The sequence below is a fragment of the Drosophila guanche genome, unplaced genomic scaffold, assembly GCF_900245975.1.
Source record: "Drosophila guanche unplaced genomic scaffold, DGUA_6, whole genome shotgun sequence".
In the NCBI taxonomy this organism is placed as follows: Eukaryota; Metazoa; Arthropoda; class Insecta; order Diptera; family Drosophilidae; genus Drosophila; species Drosophila guanche.
This window is the reverse complement of record NW_022995743.1, coordinates 4,641,050-4,660,216: the sequence shown is the minus strand read 5'-3', so window position 1 is coordinate 4,660,216 and position 19,167 is coordinate 4,641,050. Positions and strand designations below refer to the sequence as shown.

The following is a 19,167-nucleotide window of genomic DNA, read 5'->3' as shown; positions in this document are numbered from 1 at the left end:
CAAACACAACAACTATAATAAATAACATACGAGCACTGCTGGAAACATTTTGTATGTATTTTGTATGTACAAATACTACTCTGGATCAATGGGCCTTGGCTTTCCTGTGCTTCTTGTCGCTGCCCATCAGCAGGCGGATGGCCAGAAGGGCGGCTAACACAGCAGCCAAGGCTATGGCCGCCACAAAAGCAATCACATCCAGCAGATAGAACTGGAACCAGTTGAGATCCAGGCCGGCGGATCGCATGTGCGGTGCTCCCTTGTGGCGTATGACATACTCGATCCAGTAGACGGCATTCTTGCGTGGCGCCTGGGGACGATCCCGAAAAATGCTCGAGACGCGACGGATGTTCTCCTTGTAGGTGGCATTGTGGATCAGTTCGAGCAGGGAGTGCTCCAGAATCTCACGGGTGATCGACTGAAAGTGCAGACTAATGGCATAGCCACCCAGCACGGCCTTGTTCATGTTTAGATGCTGCCAAAAGAGAGATGGAAATGAGCATTGAATTCCACTTTGTGGCCAAGTGCCTACCTGATCGCAGTAGAAGGGAATGCCCAGCATGGGTACGGCGTAGTGCACGCCTTCCTGGGTGCCAAACAGCCCTCCGTGTGTGATAAACACCTTCACCTGGGGATGGGCCAAGATGTCCGCCTGAGGCAGCCATTTGCGTACCATCACGTTGGGCGGCAGCTGGCGGAGGCTTTCATCCTCGAACTTCCACAGCACTCGCTGCTTGAGGGAGCCGAATACCTGCAGGAATAGCTGCAGCATCTCCTGGGGCATGTCCTTGCTCTGCACGTTGCTGCCCAGGCTGAAGAAGATGGCCCCCTCACTGGCACCATCCAAAAATGCTTGCATGTCCGCGGGCAGTGCCTTGGGGGGATAGATGTGCATGCCGCCCACCGGCACCATGGCATCCACTGTGGGGCGGGCCGTGGTCAGCGGTGCGTGACTGTTGAGCAGCATCACAGAGATCTCTCTCTCCATCTGCTTGACCTTTGGCACATCGCCTGGCAGCAGAGATTAAATAATTTCCCATTTCTCTAATACTCAAACTGTTATACTCACCCAACACGGGGCCAAAGAACTCTCTCGAAACGGCATCCATTTTGGGGAAGTAGTTGAGCAGGCGATCCAGATCCTCGTACAGCGAGGCATACGAGTTCTTCACTCGCTCCAGGAAGCTCATGCGATCGGTGAATGGCATAAAGCCGTGCGGCACAAAGGACCAGGGCGTGATCAGACCCATCATCTGGCTCATGTGGTTCTCGTAGCCCAGCGTACTGGTCGTTACCACAGGTATCTTGTAGATGCGCGCCAGGGCGAGGAATGCCTCCTGGTAGAACTGTTCGGCCAGCAGGAGATCAAAGACTCCCACGGTCTGCTTGGCATGTATCAGTGCCTGAACCTTGGGCTGACGCAGAGCGTGCTCTGTGGTCTTCAGCCCGATGATCTCTAGCATTTTCAGGAAATCATAGTTTGTCATACGCGTCAGCTCGAACAAATGTTGAGCGCCAAAGTTCAGCTTAACTGCGGGCAGATGAGACAGATAACGAGCGGATTCCTCTGGGTGAATCTACACTCACCATCGTGCCAGAAGTCGTAGACGGGTTCTATCAGTATCTCCGTGTAGTTGCTGCCCAGCTGCTCCTTCTCCAGCGAGAAGGCGGTCACCATGGTCACCTGGTGGCCACTCTCCACGAGTTCCCGCATCAGGGCCGTGTGCATCATATAATGCGATTTGCCTGCCACCCAAAATACGCACCGATTGAGTAGTTATTCCGTTTGTTTTGAATCTGGCTTACCTGGAAATGCATAGACTGCCAGTATCTTGGATCCCTCCACATGCCTGGACTGCGGAAGGCATCCAGCCAGCATCAAACAGCAAAGCACCACAAATTGCATCGCTTAGAGTCGAATGGAAATTTTTCTATTAATTGGATGTGCAAGTCATCGATGGAAAGGCTGTTTTGTCGGTTGAGAGCAATTGTTTGTAAGGCACTAATTGCTTACTGCTGATAAGGTTCAGTAATGTTCTCCAATATATTGTTGTACGACTTACTATATGACTAAAATATAATATTTAATCGCTACGTAATCATTACTTGGCCCTCTGTTTGAAGCAACAAATGTGTTGCGTGCTTGGAAAGAGCTCGTACTTATCGACAAACCTGAGGAGAACTGTAGGGAGATGTCACCGCTGGACTCTGGAAGAATTAGCTATGTGAAAGTCTGAGCGAAGACTGAGTCTGTGATCCGCGTCGATTGTTTGTTGATGTCCCCACCGCGTTTCATTAGAATAAACGACTGTTCTACGAAACGGGTTTCGTTCGGGTATAAGAGATACGAGTATGAATGCTGGCGGCAATCAATTTATTCTCAACTCTCATGTTATTAATTTTATCTCTGGGGACCCATTGTGCCTAGGGGGGGTAGAACCCAAAATAAATAAATCACTTGGAATAAGTTGTCTCCGTCGCTTAGTATTTGGTTTCGAAATATTTGACAGACATGACATGAGAGTCAATTAGTATTATTAGTTTTATGTGGTGTGGGTACTATGTAATAAACTCATCTGTACAATCCACAGCAATATTTACCATAGACAATATAATTGCTATATTGTCTTTGGATATACTCATTAAATGTCCAAAATATGATTGTCAAAATATCCAACAAAAGCAACAACACATGCAAAACATATATGTACATTCATATGTACATGAGATCAAGAGAAAATACATATCTACACTTGTTTCTTCTATCTGCCCTCTCTTACCATTAGTCCCTTGCTGCGTTTGCTGTTCCTGTTTTCTTATGCATACAAAGAACACTCGTTTTTGCTGTACTTCGTCTCCCCTCTTCCAACACATGGCAACCCAAAAGCACAACAATCTCTCCTTCTCACAATTCACCGTTGCATTCACAAGTGTTCGCTCATCAAACGCACAAACCTTCGCTCCCTTGGAGTAGGAGAGAAAGAGCACAAAAGTCAATGCGAGAGCAATTACGAAGTTCTTCTGAAGGAGAGCATGGAATGTTGTAGAAACTAAGACTCCCACGCATTCATATTTTGCGCCGCTCTCAGGTTCAATTTCTTCGGCAATGTTCTGTTGTCTTCTGTTCACTTTTATGTTCTCCTTGTGGTCTGCTCAGATTCTGCTCCCCTCTCCCACCACATGCAAGCCCAGGAGCACAGTAATTTCTCAACATTCACCGTTGCATACATATGTTCGTATGTATGTACATATGTGCATATTTTGTAAGTGCACAACACTAGGGCTGTATGTAAGCGTTCTTAATCGTTTTATTTTTCAATTTTCAAACGTAGCTGCATTCCAATCTGTGTGTTTGAAGTTTCTTCTTTTGTTAATGCTAATTAGGCAATCGATACATACATATGTATAATCATTATGTGTAATTAAGTTAAGCTACATTAATTGGTAAATCTATAATGCGATTACGCGACAACGAATCAGTTTTATGTAATTTACATCAGCATTTAGTATTCGATAAAAATGGATTAAATTAAAATTCTTGTCTCTATACAAAAATCACATTCGATTCGTTAGATACTCGATATTCGCATTCGTTATCCTTCTTGTGGTTATCTACGTTATCTATGCCTAAATGTTGCTCTTTTTGTGTGAACTTTGTTCAAGTCCAATTAAGTGTTTAAGTACTAGCTTGATATATGCAATTAGGGGCGAAGATGAAACATTTTGTGTGTGTGGTGTGGCAAGAAATTTTATGAATTTCCATTTTCAATTTAAACTTTTATGGAGAAAGTTCTGTTGGCTAGCAGGCGGGCTACTAATAGTCTAGGCCCTAATCTAACAACGGAAGGAGTGGGTGGGGGGCTAATGTGAAATTCAATTTGCTTTTGTACGTATGAAGGCGGGTGAGTGGTGGGTGGGCCAAAGCCGGTCTAATTGGGCCAGTCGTCGTGATAAATAGATAGTCGTAGCAGGAGAGTAGAGCTGGAACTGCAGTCGGTCGGTGGCAAATGTTGCAGGCACACACATGGATACATGGGGCACACATACCATATGGATGAGCATATGGCTGGCTCCTCCTTCTGTTTCTCCTTACTTTCCTCTTAATATTCTCCTTTGTCGTTCATCCTTTGTGTTGCTTTTCCCAAAACAAAAAGTTAACAAAAAGAAACATGGAGCCGTGATAAATAATTCCCATCTGACTCTCTGCGGTGGCACGTGCTCAGCATCGAGCTTGAGCCCTATATGTACTTGGAGATGTAGCGCTTCTGTATGAGTCGGCCAGCCTTGCGCTTCAGTATGGTGAAGCGTATTAACTGCTAATCGCCGTAGTGCGGCGACTGTGGCGGCACACGTGGGTACAGCTGTGGATGGAATGGAATGGAATGGAACGGGAGGGGAGTTTATCCGGTTAGTTGGTTACATTACATCAGTTGGGGTAAGGATGAGAGGTCTTTATCCATTTGTACTTACACCCAAGAGGTTTCGCGGCACGTATCCCTCCTCGCCGCCGGCATTCCTCGCCCACCACCACTCGTTCTCCGCATCGTCGCCTTTCCGCAGCACGATCAGCGGCTCGTTGACGCGGAAGGAAAGCTCGTCCCCGTTCTGTGCCTCGTAGGAGAACACAGCATAGACGTCGCCATTGTGCAGGATGCCCAGCTTCTCCTGGATGCCTGAAAGGTAAAGGGAGTTACACTTGCTATTGGAGTGTCGATTTCCTTTCACTTACTGTACAGATACTCTGAGCAGCCATCGAAGCCCTCTTCATCTTCCTCGCACTTCTCCGCCGGCGTCTCGTGGTCTGAGAGCGTCGAGGCAAATAAGCAGGCTCCGCTTTCCACCAGGAATTTCACCATCGACAGGTTGTTGCAGCTGGCCGCACAATGCAGCGGCGTCCAGCCATCCGAGTCCTGGGCATTCACATCGCAGCCAAACTCCACCAGAAACCTGAACATGCAAAGAGGCAACATATGAATCTAGGGGGCAGCCGGCGGGGATTGAAGGTTTCCACTTACTTGACGATGTCAAAGTGCCCGGCACAGATGGCGTTGTGCAGCGCAGTGATGCCCTCGTCGTTGGCCGCACTGGGATTGGCCACCTGCTTCGCCGTCTTCTTCACCAGCTCCAGTTCGCCCTCGAGGCTGGCGTCCAGCAGCAGGGCCAAGGGATCGAAGCTCACGCGTCGCCCCAGCTTCGGTTTGCCACCCGCTCCCGTCCGCTCCTTGATGTTGCTCGTGGTGCTGGTCGCGGTGGGTGCTGCTGCCACAGGTGACTCCTGCTCCGCCTTTGTGGGGGGGACAACACGGTCTGGCTCATCCACACTGGACTCACTGCTGGGCGAGTGCTGGAGCGAGGGATCGGGCGATGTTTTAGCTGCTTCCGGGGCCGGTCTGGCTGGCTCCGACTTCCGCTGCGACTGGAGTGGCTGCTTGGGCTGGCTGGCATTGGTCCCCGTCTGGCCCGTCTGGCTGGACTTGAGTCGCGGCTGCTCGAACAGCGGCTGCTTGCGGATGGTCAGTGGCTTGGCTTTGATGGGCAGGTTGTCGTTGATGTTCAGCGACTGCAAGCCGAAGGTGGCCTGCACCTGAGCTTGTGCCTGACCCTGCCCCTGACTCTGTGTCTTGGCGACAGTCGGGGGCGGGGCGGAAGTCGTGCTGGAAGTTGGTTCTGCCGGGGGTGACGACGACTGCTCCGTGGGCGACATCTTGCTGGGCTTGGGCGGCAGGGCTGGGCGTGGATCGGCCAGCACCACATTGGGAGCCACACGGTTCACCTTCGGACTGTAGGTGATCATTTTGGGTATGGAGCTGCCACTGCCATTGCTGCTGCTGCCGCTCGCCGAATTGGGCGCCACGCTGCTGATGGGCTTGCGGGGCGGCACGGCCAGATTGGTGACCTGCACCTGGAGCGGCTTGGCGGCATTGGACACGGCCAGAGCCACCGATTTGCTGATGGCACCAAGGGGCATGCTGTGCACCGTCAACTGCTGCTGATTGCTGCGCTCCGAGAGCGTCTCGCTGGTCACCGCAATCTCATTCTTCTTCTGCTGCTGCTGCTGTTGCTGCTGTTGCTGGTGTCCTGTATCCGCCTGGCTCTCCTTGGTCACCTGCTGATTGAGTTTGTTGATTAGCGCAGAAGCGGAGCTGGTGCCTCCGCTGCTGGATATGCTCTTGGGTATTTTGCTGGCATTCGTGGAGGCAGGAGGAGTCACTGTAGCTGCAGCTGCCTCGGCCGCTGCTTGCGCTTGCGCTTGCGCCTGAGCTGCTGCCGCTGCTGCTGCTGCCGCTGCCGCTTCCCTGTCCCGCTTCTTGGGCCCCACTTCTGCATAGATATGGGTGGTGCTGTCCATGGCCTCCGTTTGTGCCTGCTTCCGCAGCTCTGCTCCCGTTTTGGTCTGAGCCGTGACTGGAATGGGCACTGCAGTCAGCAGCTTCTTGGCCAGCTTCGACTCATCGCTCTCGCTGCTGGAGCTGGCGCCAGGCACTGACACTGGAACGGGCACGGGCACGGGCACGGGTACGGGCACTGAGCCGGCAAAGAAGCCTCCACCACTGCCCTGTCCCAGTTTCATGTGGGTCAGATCCTGGATGAGCTGATTCTGCTGGTTGGTGTTGGCCGTGGCCGCTGCATGCTTCAGCATATTGCCGCCGCTCAAATAGCTGGCCGTGCTCGTTATGGTGGACTTTTGTGGCGTGTGGATGAAGGGCTCAACGGCGGCCACATTGCCTCGGGCCCGTCCGGCGGCGGCAGCAGCTGCGGCAGCCGCCAGTTGGTTGACCTGCTTCTGCAGCAGCTGCTGCTTGAGGGCAGCCACTCCGCCGTGCTTTGAGGACAGGTTCGAGACGGGCACGGTGGCATGATGTGGCTGCTGATGTTTCTGCTGCTGCTGCTGCTGCTGCTGCTGCTGTTGTTGGTGCTGCTGCTGCTGCTGCTGCTTCTGCTGCTGCTGTTGCAACTGCTGCTGTTGCAACTGTTGATGCTGCTGCTGATGCTGTTGCAGATGCTGCTGCTGCTGATGGTGGGTATTCGCTTGCTTTTTGCGCTGGAGCCGTGTCTGCAGCTCGTAGATTCGCTGATCCACGGACCGTAGCTCCGCTTGGCGCTGCTGCAGGGCCTCGCGTTGCATGTGCAGTCGGGCATCCTGTTGCAGTGACAGCTGATTGCGATACTACGGCGAGAGAGAGAGAGCAACGAAATGAGTTTCTGTTTCAGCCCCAAGCTCATCCGCCCCCAAAACTCACCATCAACTCTCTTCGTAGTTTCTCCAGCTCGCGGGATGCCTGCGGGGGCAGTGCCTGGCCGACGCCATTGCCCGCTGTGGCTGTTAGCAGATTCACCGGACAGCGGCGGTCCCGCCTCAGTTCCTCCAGCTGCCGCGTCAGCGCCTCCACCTTGGCAACGGCCAGGCTCAGTTCCTTTTCCTTTTCGCTGAACAGCGCACGAATCGAGTCCAAGTCGTTGCCTGAATGGAGAGACAAAACCAAATGTGTTTGTGGGTTACAGCGTTGCTCCTCGCATCACAATATCATTTCGCCAGCCCTCCCCCCGCTTATCGCTAACTATTTTATAATCGCTTGCCGCCTGCTGCTGCTGCTGCTGCTGCTTCTGCTTTGGATCCTTGCTTTGCTGCCGTGTTATCCTTTTGGGGGCTCTGTTCGCTGTCTAAACTAATTAGAGCCACAACTGGGCGAAACCTCATTAACATAGTGCTCATGTGTGCCTGTCTCTGTCTGTGTGTCCGTGTGTGTTTGTGGGCTTTGCCAATGCCAACGCAAACGCCAACATCTTGTTGGCCATGCTCAAGAGGCGTGGCCATGGCTCTGCCTGCCGCCCTCTGGCAATCATAAAGGACAACAAAGTGGCACACATACATAAATTAAACACCGCACACTCGGGAGAGGGACTGGAGTGGAGTGGAGTGGCAGCCACTGGAGTGGGGCAGGACATGCCACTAGTCGACACGATTTTAACACATGTTAATTCAGCTGCCCCACACCCACACCCACAACCATCTGTCGGTCCGTTGCTCAACTCAATTGGAACCATCGCTGATATGTTAACCCTTTTTGCTTTGGATACTCACTCAGGGTTACATTGTAGGTCTTCTGCAAATCCACTTGACCCCGCAAAGCGCGAAGGCGCCGCAGCTTGGACTCCTGTGCTTCCACGCGCTCCCTCAGGCGTCGCAGTCGCTCGCCCTCCGCACTGGCCACGGCACTGCGCACCTCCTGGGACTTGAGGAAGCGCAGCCGCTGCTCCTTGGTGGCCAGCAGCTGGTGCTGGCTGTCGATCTGCTGCTGCTGTCTCAAGGCCATCGCCCTCAGTTCGGCTGATGTCAGCCTGCTGGGCACCTGAAATCAAAGATCAGAGATGGGACATCAGAGATGGGATTTGGCGTTGCGGCAAATGAAATTTTCTACAATTTATAATCTTTTACTCAAAGTAAAAGTAAAACAGAAACTGAAATCTTGTCAACGCCCATGTCTTTGTGGGCCATAAATCAAGTTATGCTTTAAGCTAATTTTCGGCTTTTTTATTGGATTTGGGTCTCCGCTCGAAACCACACACCGAACTGGGGCTGTCCTTTGGTCCTTTTGCGTATACTCACGTTGAGGTTCGCGTTCAGCATGGCGTTCATCTTGGGCTCGCAGGTCACCACCTGCGTGGGACTGGGGCCGCTCTTGCCGGTCGGCCTTGGGGCGGGCATCAGAGAGGCGGGCGGCATCTTGGGCAGATTCCCGGAAACGGGTCGACACACGCAGGTCAGCATTCTTGATGGCGTTTCTGTCTTGATTTGCACTTCTTGAAGTTCTTTTGATTTATGGGAATTTTCGTGACAATTTTTCCTCCCCCTTCCACTCTATATTACCGTTTTTATTAGGGTTTCGTTTCGTTTCTGGATTTTACTTGGAAATTGCATTCACTGCAATCCGGTCTGTCCTTGCACTGCACAGCGGTAGGCCAAAATGTATGCTTGTATGCGTTATTTCATTTATTGTTCAAGTCAATTTATAACGAGCGTGGACTCGAACTCCCCTCTCCCCTCTCTCCTCTTCCCTCTCCCTACCACTTTTCTTGGCTTCCAGCAGCAGCAGCAGCAGCAGCAGCTGGCGCGCAGAAGGAAGCCTCTGACTCTGTCGTTGTACACGTTAATGGATTTTCAATTCAGTGCCTGATTGAAAGCATACTTTGTACGACAGTGTATGCATCTGTGTGTGTGTGTGTGTGTTTATAGTGTTTACCGAGCTTCCAGTGTGTTGCCGTTGTTGGGTTGTCATTGGCAACAGGGGCAGACCCCGAGCCGTGCCGTGCCGTGCCGAGCTGTGCCGTGCCCCAAACAGCCGTGACAATAACACTGCTCGACATGCAATGGATGGAGGAGGAGCAGGAGGAGCTGTATAGTACACTGCCCCACTCCCAGTTAAAGTCATAGTTTGCGTGTGCTTAATCGCTGGCACTTGCCATTACATAAACCACTCGAAACAGCAGAGAGACAGACAGACAGAGAGAGAGAGAGAGAGAGAGAGAACGCTATGGAAAACTGGCCAACAGATCTCTCTAGCCCTGCTGCTAACACCCTTCTTCAACAGACAATAAAGCGCCATGATGAGTGCGAGTACTAGCTGGAGCCATGGCCATGTCCATGTCCATGTCCAGGTCCTTGTCCATGTACGACTGTGCGACTGTAGGACTTCCACTGACCAAGCACTCGTTTCGATGGGCACTGAGTACAATTGGCTTTCGTACGAACCGCCTGCACGCCCGTCATCAACGTTCAGTGCCCGAATCGTTGATGATGATGGGGATAATATGGATTGGCGAGGGCGATGGCAATGGGAATGCGGTTGGGAGATGCGGAGAGAAACTGAAGCCGGCAATGGATTGCCTTTGGACAAAGGAGATACAATTTTTAAGCTCAAAAGCTGATCAGGGATATGGAGAAGGAGAAGGAGAAGGAGAAGGAGAGTAATGTGCCCGTGCCGTCGCCAACTGCCACTTTACAATTGATTGTCCCTTTTTCTGGGTCACAAAAAAACAGCAAGCATATGTCCTCGGACAACGAGCATACAAAACTGCACTAAAGTCAAGCAGAACCATGAAAAGTGACATTAAATCGTAGCTGTTAAGTGCCCCTAAGCATCGTACTTAAAGTATCTTTACACCAATGTAATGGTGTTCCATTTATGGCAGGTGTCAGTGGCATATCTCTGCCATCGTTCAGAGACTGAAACCATTCTCTGAAACTTTGCGGCTCTACTTGTCAGATATCCTTGCCATTATTCGCTTAATCATAATATCCCTTGTGAGCTTTTTGCACAAAACTTCAGTGTAAACTCCTTAACTTTCCAGCCAACAAGTTGCGTTATTTTGCCGCAGAGTTTGCTAGTTCGTTAATGAATTAATCCACTTGCCACTAACGATGCCTCAATGCCATCTGTGAAAATATTTGCTCATAAGAAAGTTTACTTTTCAGCACAGAAAGCGAAGGAAACTGAAGCTTGTCGAATGTGCATTGGCACCACAAAAGCCAAAACCAAGCTCTTGCTCTTGCCTGATGCCCTGATGCCCTGGTGATGGAGCCATGAATGTATCCATCCGGCGCATTCTGTGCACAACATTTTCAGTGAATATTTTCCAATTAACAAAGTTTGTCATAATAACTCGCTCGCTCGTCGCTCGCTCGCTCGCTAGCGATGGTATCTTAAGCATGTAAAAAGCAATGTGGTTCCCCCGAGCCACCACAAGCCCCTATCTCCTCTATATCCTTTCTATTTACATTTGGCCATACACTTATGTTGCTGACAAAGCTAAGCAGCTCCAGCAGAGTCCTTCTATTGGCCCGCTGTTCACGGAATTTCTAGAATTTCCGCAACAGCAAAAATAGGAAAAGCTAAGGAAAAGAGGCATGGCAAAAGGGTAACCGAAAGGCAGCCAGAACGCAACTATTTATGTTGCATGAACATTGGGGGAATGGAGAGGGGCATGGAGAGTTGGGGTGGTGGTAGCTGGCAGCCAATATAATTGTACATTGAAAGATGTCCGCAGAGCGCGTTTGCGCCATGGCCAAGGTACTGCCATGAAAGTTGATGTTGCTTCTTGTGTTTTTTTTTTTTTTGCTGATGCCTCTGCTAGTGCTGCTGCTGTGGGGCTGTGGCGGAGCAACAAGCGCATTATTGATTTTATCCCTCTCTTTTTTTAGTAAGTGTAAAAGGGCTGAAGTGGCTGTGGGAGTGGGAGTGGGAGTGAAACTTTGTAGAAGTAATCGTCCCGGGGACATTGGACATTGCGTGCGGGCACGTTTATTGCTAATTTTTTCCTTCGTTTTTTTTGTTTCTTCCTGTTGTTGTTTTGTGCCACTTTGTCGGTCTGCCTCCCTTACTTCTACTTCCACTGCCGCTGCCCGCTGCTTCCGCTTCTTCCACCTCCTCTTGCAGCTCACAATGCCTCTTGGGCAGTTCTTTTTTTCTCGCTTCTTTTTTTCCTTTTTCAATGTCCTTGCTGCACATTTTCAAATCGATTACAAACAGGATATGCAGTGCGGAAGCGTGTTTGATGGCAGTGGGTGCCACACAGCCCCATTCGTCCACTCAGCCTCAGCACTCACCGTCATGGCCACACATCCTGTTTCTGATCCTGTCACGGATTGGATTGCCCTGCTGGCTGCCTTAGCCAACGACGTTGACATCGCCGTCGCCTTTTGTGGCCATTTTGTATTTTAATTAATTCCTGAAAGTTTTGCCTACCAGAATGTCCGCAACTTTGGCAATTTGTGTGCAGCGATGAGAGACGAGTGGGGGCACTGGCTGCTGGCGACAACGGTACAAGGACACACCTGAAATCCCACACACACAGGCCACACACACACATACATATGCACATGTAGTCGCATGGCGGTAAGTGCGACAAGGATCCTTCTGCTTTTGCTGGCCGAAAATCAAGCCTCTCACTTTCGTGATATAGTTACTGGAGCAGACATTAGTGGCACTTTCTGTGGGTCCTGCCACACACCACTTTCCAGTTCCACTTGCTGTTTGCTGCTGCTGCTGCTGCCTCCGTCAAACGGTTTGTTCCAAGTGGTTTCAGTTGCGAGTGGCTTTTGGCTTTGCAAAAAGTTTTGCACCACTCATGCTAGGACGGGAGCAGGTTGCCAGGTCCAGGAGGACGAGAGCCAAGGGTCTGCACAACAAGCTGCGGTTTAAGTCGTCGCTCACGCGAGGTTTCACTTCTCACTCTGACTCTGATTTGAGGTGGGAGTATTTTGATGTTCTGCTGATGTCCGGCAGAATGAAGTCTGCATGTCTGGATACTGCGGCGGGCTTGTCCTGCTGCTGCTGCTGCGGTTGCGGTTCCCTGCCTTTCGGTTCGTTTTTGGGTCTTTGGTTTCCGGCAGAGGAGAAACGGGCGTGACACCCAACAGCCAGCCACACGCATTGTAATACACATTGACCCTCATTGAGCAAGAGAGAGAAAAAGCAAAGAGCTAGGACGAAGGGAAAGCCAGAGCCGTGTCGAGTTGCTTTTTTTGTGTGTGTGTGTGTTCTCCCGTTTCGTGGCAAATGCTTAACACTCAACAAAGTTGAGAGTTGAAGCAATTTTCCGCAAGAGTAATTAAAGCAGAAGGAGAGGGGCTGAGGGGAGTCCTTTACACGTGAGCAGCCTCTCGCCAATCTGACCTGTTTCAAATGGTCGAGAAATTCTACGAAATGCGCACAGTAATTGAAAAAAAAAGCGCGTACGTTCAAGGTCAGGCCATTGTGCACGAAATAAATGGGAGTATTCGCGCAGGGGATACCCTTTAAATGGAGAGGGGGAGATGGCAATACCAGAAACCAGAACAATAAATCAGAGAGCAAAACACAGGAAGGCATATCAATTGTGTAGCCATAAATCTCTTTCCTCTTCGCTGTCGAAACATTCAACAAAAAGTGCATCAAAATTGCAAATGATTTTTCGGTAATGCATAAATTATTCGCACTTTTTGCTGCCCCATCCATCGAGCACAAGGGGCACAACCACGCCTGAAATGCAAAATTCAACAATCAAATTGAATAAATGACGACAAATCCCATTGGCAACGCATTCATGAAGCCTTAAAGCCTCGGATCTAATGAATACAGCCAGCTTATTGGCATTGCAAATAATTTGCGTTAATTAAGTGAGACTCGGAAAAAATGGCACTCAAAATAACAAGAGAAAATGCGTGACAAGGACGATGGCAGTAGGCGGGCAGTTGGCAGATGTGCCGATGGTTAAGTGGATAAGTGGAGAATTCTATTAAATGGAGATTGTCGCTTTTAATGGACCTCACTGTTTGGCAAACGTAATTGCATTTTGAAATTTAATTTTTATATGTAAATTGCATTTTTTATTGCATGCCAGACAACTCATTCCCCCCTGCTGTTAAAAAAATCTTAATATAAATAAATAAATAAATAAAAAGGCAAATTGAAACATCAAATTTACACGCCTCACGGGCCCTCGCCCTCTCTCTCTCTCTCTCTCTCTCTGTTTTTTCGCTCTCTGAGTTGGAATTGATTTAATGCAGGCATAACAGTAAAAACAAACACAATAAAAGAGGGGGGGGGGGGGGTTTGGGAGATTAAGAGTAAAGGGAGAGTGAGAGTGAGAGTGGGTCCGTGTGAGCATTAAAAATGTGCGCTCATATTTTAAGCGCAGATTATGGCCGGACTGGTCAGGGCACGGCCAATGTGCCCCATGCCACAACCAACCCATCCATCCATCCGTTCAGCCTCCCTCTCTCCCCACTCGTCACTGCGCAAATTGGGGCCATAATTCAGAGAATTAAATTTAAATTTGCACCGAAACAAAGAATTTTCCACTGCCAAAAGTAAGCAAGGCCTACGCTTGATTGTCTGATGTCCTGCTGCCCTGCAGTCCTTTGACCGGGTGGCAAATAATAGTTCAATTTCTCATGCCATTCATTATTCAGTGCCACACAGACCCACAGCCCAGTTTCTGGACATAGTTTGCGTCCTTTGCCACACCCTGTGGAAGACGAGGCAGGGCCGCCTATTAGCCTGCATATTTAAGTGAGGGCCAGGCTGTGCTCCCCGTTGCTGCCATTGAAATGACTTTTAAAACTTTTTACTGTTGTAATTATTATAAATAAATGAAGCGCAATTTGGTGGCAGTCCGCAGTCACCCCCCCTTCCCGCCACCCTATCCTGCTGTCTATGTCTTCCACAACACTTGCCGTCGCCGCTCTTCGCCCTCTTTTCATTTGTGTTGCTCAAACGGCCTTCGAGTGTACAAGTATGTGTGTGTTGGACTGTATCTGTGCCCTGTTTGTGTCTGTTTATTATTAACTTGAATGACGACCCACAAAAATTTGTTCATTTCCAGAGCTGTCCGATGGCTAAGAGCCATCATCATCAACATCATCTAGCAGGGCAGAAAAGGCAAGTGAGTGTGCCTGGAATCCTTTTAGAAAAGCGGTCAAGAAGCAGTCACATGTGTCTGCCACACGCACGCATCATCATCATATCTCACTCTTACTCCTGTCTCTCCCTGAATCCCACACAATTATTCAAATGTCCTTCATCAGATGTTGACATTTATGTGCCTCAAAGCAAAATAATACGAGCTTGCAATAATATTAATATTTCTGTATGGTTTTTATCGTATTTTATTTATTGGCAACTGGCACTGGGACTGGATGGATAACGAGACAAACAGATTTTCATTTTGCATAAATTAAACAAATTTTATGGTCAAGTGATTTCGCATATCTCTCTCGCTCTGCCCGAGTGTGTGTGTCTCCCTCTCTCTCTTTTTTGTATATCTTCTTTTAGTAAATGAAATCAAAAAGTTGTAGATTTGCCATCACCCTGCAGTAGACGGACTTTGATGACTTTTCATTAAATTACGCTTTTCCGCATTCCATTTCCCCGACAAAAACACAGACAAAGATATAGAGATAGAGAGAGAGAGAGCAAAAGTGGCAGAAAGAGTGCGTGGAAACAAAGTTATAAAAGCTAAATTTTAGATTTTCCATTTCCATTTCCCACCCATTCTGTCGTGCAGCAGCAGCAAGTTCCCATCGAGGGAATCGTTGCAGCAAAAAACCCAAAATTGTGGCAACTATTTCTTACATTCCCATGACATTGAAATGGGGGCTGGGCTGCTGGTTGGTTGGTTGGGTGTCACTTGTCGCTCGGGGAATGCTAATTACTTGCCAAATCTCCAATCCATAGACCGCACTTTAATTGTCTCTGACTCCCACTCTCGTTGTGTGTGTAGGTCGGGGGGCGTGTGACAATCAAAACTATTTGTGTAATATATGTACTGCTGTGTGTGTGTGTGTGTGTGTGTGTGTGTGTGTGTGCCCCCCAGCAATCAGAGAACATGATATGCCACCGCACAACACACACAGACAGAGAGACAGCATCGTGCATGCTGTTGCTCTGTTGTTCTAAACGTTTTGATTGGAACCACAATTGGAACCACATTCCATCGAACATCGAACATCGAACACAGGCTGCAGGGCTGACGACAGGGGAATACAGAGGGTGGCTTTAATATTAAACTCTTTTTAGTGGCGTTTGCCCTCGAGGCAACATTTGGTAGCAACATTCAGCGCAACATTGATTGTAATCTGAAATCAATCAATAACTAAGAGGAGGAGCAAGTACTTGTTCGTAGGATAGGGTTACCCGCAGGCCCGCATCTACGCAATCCGCTCCTGTTTGCCTACCCGCACCCCTGCTGACTGTTTAATACTTATTTAATCAAGTTAATGTAGTTAAATCAGCTTAAGCAAATATTCCCCAACTCCCCAAAGCAGCTGCTGCCGCTGCTGTCGAACACAATGGGCCAAGATAAAGCCTTGAGGCAACCTCTTCGTCCTTCTGCCTCTCCTCCTCTTCAAAAACTACTTTCCCACACAGACAGAAAACACACTTATACACTTATACAACTAATACAGATAAAAAGGGCATTCATTACAAAAGACCAAAGCGAGAAAAGTTGTTCATCGACGAGAGCATCAGAGATTTGCGACATCAGCGCGCAAGGATCACAAGGGGGAGCGGGTGCTTGGGTGTTGCTTGAGAAGGTCAGTGAAGAGCCTGCACACACAAACCACACACAGACACACAGAGAGTGGCTGGAAGTCATTAATATTAAGTAATCGTGAAGTATAGGATGGCTTCCCTCGCGCTCCCATTCTCCCATTCCTTCCCCATCGCTGGACGGCAACCTGTGTGCCATTTGCCATTGAAGTTGAAGTGAACCCCACCGCCTGCTTGCTCATTGACCAAGAGTTAACCATGAGTGTTGACTGAGGTCGTAAATTCGCACACTCCCCATTCAGTCACACTCCTCCTCGCTCCCACAAACCAGTTATGAAGTGCCATTGGGGGACTATGGGGCGTGGCTAGGCCATGACTCTACGCCCACTTTCAATGTCTCACAATGGACAGATTAGCGACGAGTGCTAGGAGCAGAGCAAATGGATTTCTGGCCACAGATTCCAGCAACAAGAGGGGCGCACCAGCCACAACGTAGGCTTGCAAAAGTAATCCCACAAGATGCACAAGGGGAAGGGGGTGGCAATTGGGGCAGCCACCAATGTTGCAAGCTGGAAATCTGTGGTCCAGCAATGGGATTTCATGGACAAATAAAAGAAGATCTGTAATTCAATCAAGTAAGAGAAAACAAATGGTCATAGCAAGTGAAATATGATACTCCAAGTGGATGATAATGCCATCAAGATACGAGTATGATTACAGGTTCAGAGAGATGCCCCAAGAAGTGAATGCAATTGATAGATTAATCTAGGAGGTTGGGTAACCTTAGGCATAACAAATCGATTAGTGGACTGCGCATTAGATGTTCATCTTCTCTCTCCACCTTTGTACCTTCGGGGGCACTCTTTGGGGCTATCCGGCAAAAAGCAAAAGTTTTTCATCTCTCCGCGTGATGACCCTTCTGGGAAATTTACCTGCGCTGCTAATAGGATTTTCTTATATGTATGGAAGCCGCCCTCAAAAAAATGGGTTGAATTTACGACCATAAGATAATGTTGTGCCCCAAAAAAAAAAGAAAAAAAAAAAGGATAAGGACGAGGAACGTAGCACCTTCTAAATCCCGCGAATGTGGCAGGCATTTAGCCTAATTTCTGGCACCTTACACCCACACTCGCAGGCAGGTAGTCCTCATGCCCCATGACACACTCTATGTTCCTGCTGCCATTCACTCTCGTATATCCCTTGACCGAAATGCAAATTAAATCAGCTTTTAGGGTGTTCACATTCCTAGAAGCTTTAATTGCACATTAAGCTAAATTAACAAATTCATGGGTGGGTGGGGAGACGTGCTCGCCAATGCTCCGTGCTGGATGGGAGAATGTTTTGCCCATGGCCAAGACGATGATGATGATGATGATGAAGCCAAAACTTTGTGTTGCTCCTTTTCTGAAAGGGAGGAAGGTTGCAGCAAGCGGAGCAGAAATAGTTTTTACACATTTGATTAAAATGTTGTCCCGTTTCGCTCACTCTAACTTTCTCTCTCCCTCTCGCTATGTTTTCCCACTGTTGCTTTTTTTGTGGCACTTGTGGCCATGTAAATTGAGTTTTGTGGCAGCTTAGGGCGAATTTAGCTGGACACTTGGACACACGAGTGTTGCACACTTTACAAATTAAACTGCCACAAACTATTTGTGACAGAAGGGGAGCTGCACGGGTACCTGGGACATCTGACATCTTCATTACAGAGTCGTAAATGGGATTAAGCCAAACATAATTATAATTCTAGGTGCAGGGAATTCCCACAGAAATGGAGATGGAGAGCGGCTGCAGTTCTCCCCCCTCCGCTCCACTCCTAACAAACAAAAGCCGCCTGGCCTTGGCTTTATCCACCAACCACTCCCCACTCGCTGCCACCCACTTGGCAAAGAAAGCGTCTGGAGGGGCGTGCAACGGGGCGTATGAGCGTTAAATAAGTATCTGCGGCCAGGCGGCGCTCATTAAGCGAATTCAGGGCAGACGGGAATGAGATGGTGGTGGCTGGTGTGGCAGGTGGAGAGAGCACTGCCGGGAGCAGTCACCTTTTTTGCCGACTGAGGCTGATGTTGCAAGATGCAACAAATCCGCACAAATTGCACAAATCGCACCGGGAGATCGGAGTAGAGGACGCAGAGTAAGTGACACTACGAGCAGAGGGAGGGAGGGTGGTCTGCTGTCATGCGACATTATTGATTTAAATGTCATAAACAGCCAAATGTAGCACACAGAGCGAGAGAGAGCGAGAAAGAGAGTGTGGAAGAGACACGGAGCAAGAGACGCATCGAAACACGGCAAGTGGCACATCCGAAAGATACTTTGAATGCTTTTTGAGATAGCCCGCAGCGGAAGCTAAAAGCCAAGAAAAACAAACACGATCCCTCCAAACACACAGACACAGACACACACCTGTGCACATCCCCCCGACCGCCAGCCAGCTCTTGTCACCGCCTCAAAGGTGCGTCCGTGTGTTTGGGTCTCGTCTCACATTAATGCCTCTCTGCGTGTAGTTGTGTGTGTGTCTCCGGGTAATATGCCACACACGTAGACAACTATTAACTAAAAGAGACACACACACGGGCACACAGCCACACTCATATGTTCATTTAGGCGCTACTGATGGCACGAGCCGCCACACTCTTTGGGCGGCATGCTCCCTCTTGTAATTTGCAACAGATGCGGGGGCCAGCCACACAATTGACTCCGCAAGTTGCTCCCACACCCCCCTCCGCACAAGTAATTGAAGAAACAGTCAGCGGCTCTGGTTGCCGGCTGTCACCCAAAAAAAAAAACCCAACAAAACCAACAAAAACCGCCAAATGTTAAACGTTCAAGGGTTGCCCCCCTCCATCTGATCTGATCTCTCTCAGCCCAGTATCGCTTCCCCTTGCCTCTTCCGTCGTCTGTTTATTTTGTTTTTGTCGTAATTGCGGCCACAGATAAGCGCTTTATTACCGATTCACTGGCTTTTATCGCATTTTAATAACTCACGATACAAAAATGCGCCAAAATACGATGGGGGAGGCCCCTAAAACACAGACGACACAGCCACGACCACGACCACGCCGTTACGTTACGTTACGTTAAGTTACGCGCTACGTTTGCGTTGCGTTGCGTTGCTTGTACCGGAAACTGTCGAACTGTC

The 19,167-nt window shown here is 49.2% G+C and overlaps 2 protein-coding genes across 4 annotated transcripts in view; both read right to left on the bottom strand.

Annotated features, from left to right (window-relative positions):
- Positions 1 to 36: 36 nt before the first annotated feature.
- LOC117581834 (UDP-glucuronosyltransferase 2B13) lies at positions 37 to 2,254 on the bottom strand. 2 transcript variants are annotated; one of them, XM_034269285.1, is made up of 6 exons: positions 2,173 to 2,254; positions 1,807 to 1,908; positions 1,588 to 1,746; positions 1,070 to 1,531; positions 533 to 1,011; positions 37 to 475 (listed from the first exon to the last, which is right to left on the bottom strand). In XM_034269285.1, exons 2-6 carry the CDS (start codon positions 1,904 to 1,906, stop codon positions 86 to 88), a joined length of 1,590 nt encoding a protein of 529 aa, XP_034125176.1. In that variant the 5' UTR covers positions 1,907 to 1,908; positions 2,173 to 2,254; the 3' UTR covers positions 37 to 85. The 2 variants fall into 2 exon arrangements, with proteins under 2 accessions (XP_034125176.1, XP_034125186.1); XM_034269295.1 differs by having other exon boundaries at positions 2,161 to 2,179.
- Positions 2,255 to 3,761: 1,507 nt separating this feature from the next.
- The window catches only part of LOC117581819 (apoptosis-stimulating of p53 protein 1), a 32,480-nt gene continuing 17,074 nt past the window's right edge, over positions 3,762 to 19,167 (bottom strand). Inside the window, exons 1-7 of one of the 2 annotated variants that reach the window (XM_034269266.1) lie at positions 8,609 to 8,903; positions 8,084 to 8,351; positions 7,242 to 7,462; positions 5,016 to 7,168; positions 4,730 to 4,947; positions 4,471 to 4,673; positions 3,762 to 4,361 (exon numbers count right to left, since the gene is read on the bottom strand). In XM_034269266.1, coding sequence (XP_034125157.1) covers positions 4,317 to 4,361; positions 4,471 to 4,673; positions 4,730 to 4,947; positions 5,016 to 7,168; positions 7,242 to 7,462; positions 8,084 to 8,351; positions 8,609 to 8,770 — 3,270 coding nt within the window. In that variant the 5' untranslated portion in view covers positions 8,771 to 8,903 and the 3' untranslated portion in view covers positions 3,762 to 4,316. Of the gene's footprint in view, positions 4,362 to 4,470; positions 4,674 to 4,729; positions 4,948 to 5,015; positions 7,169 to 7,241; positions 7,463 to 8,083; positions 8,352 to 8,608; positions 8,904 to 19,167 lie in introns of those variants that run through there. The other variant, XM_034269274.1, reaches the window with a different exon arrangement.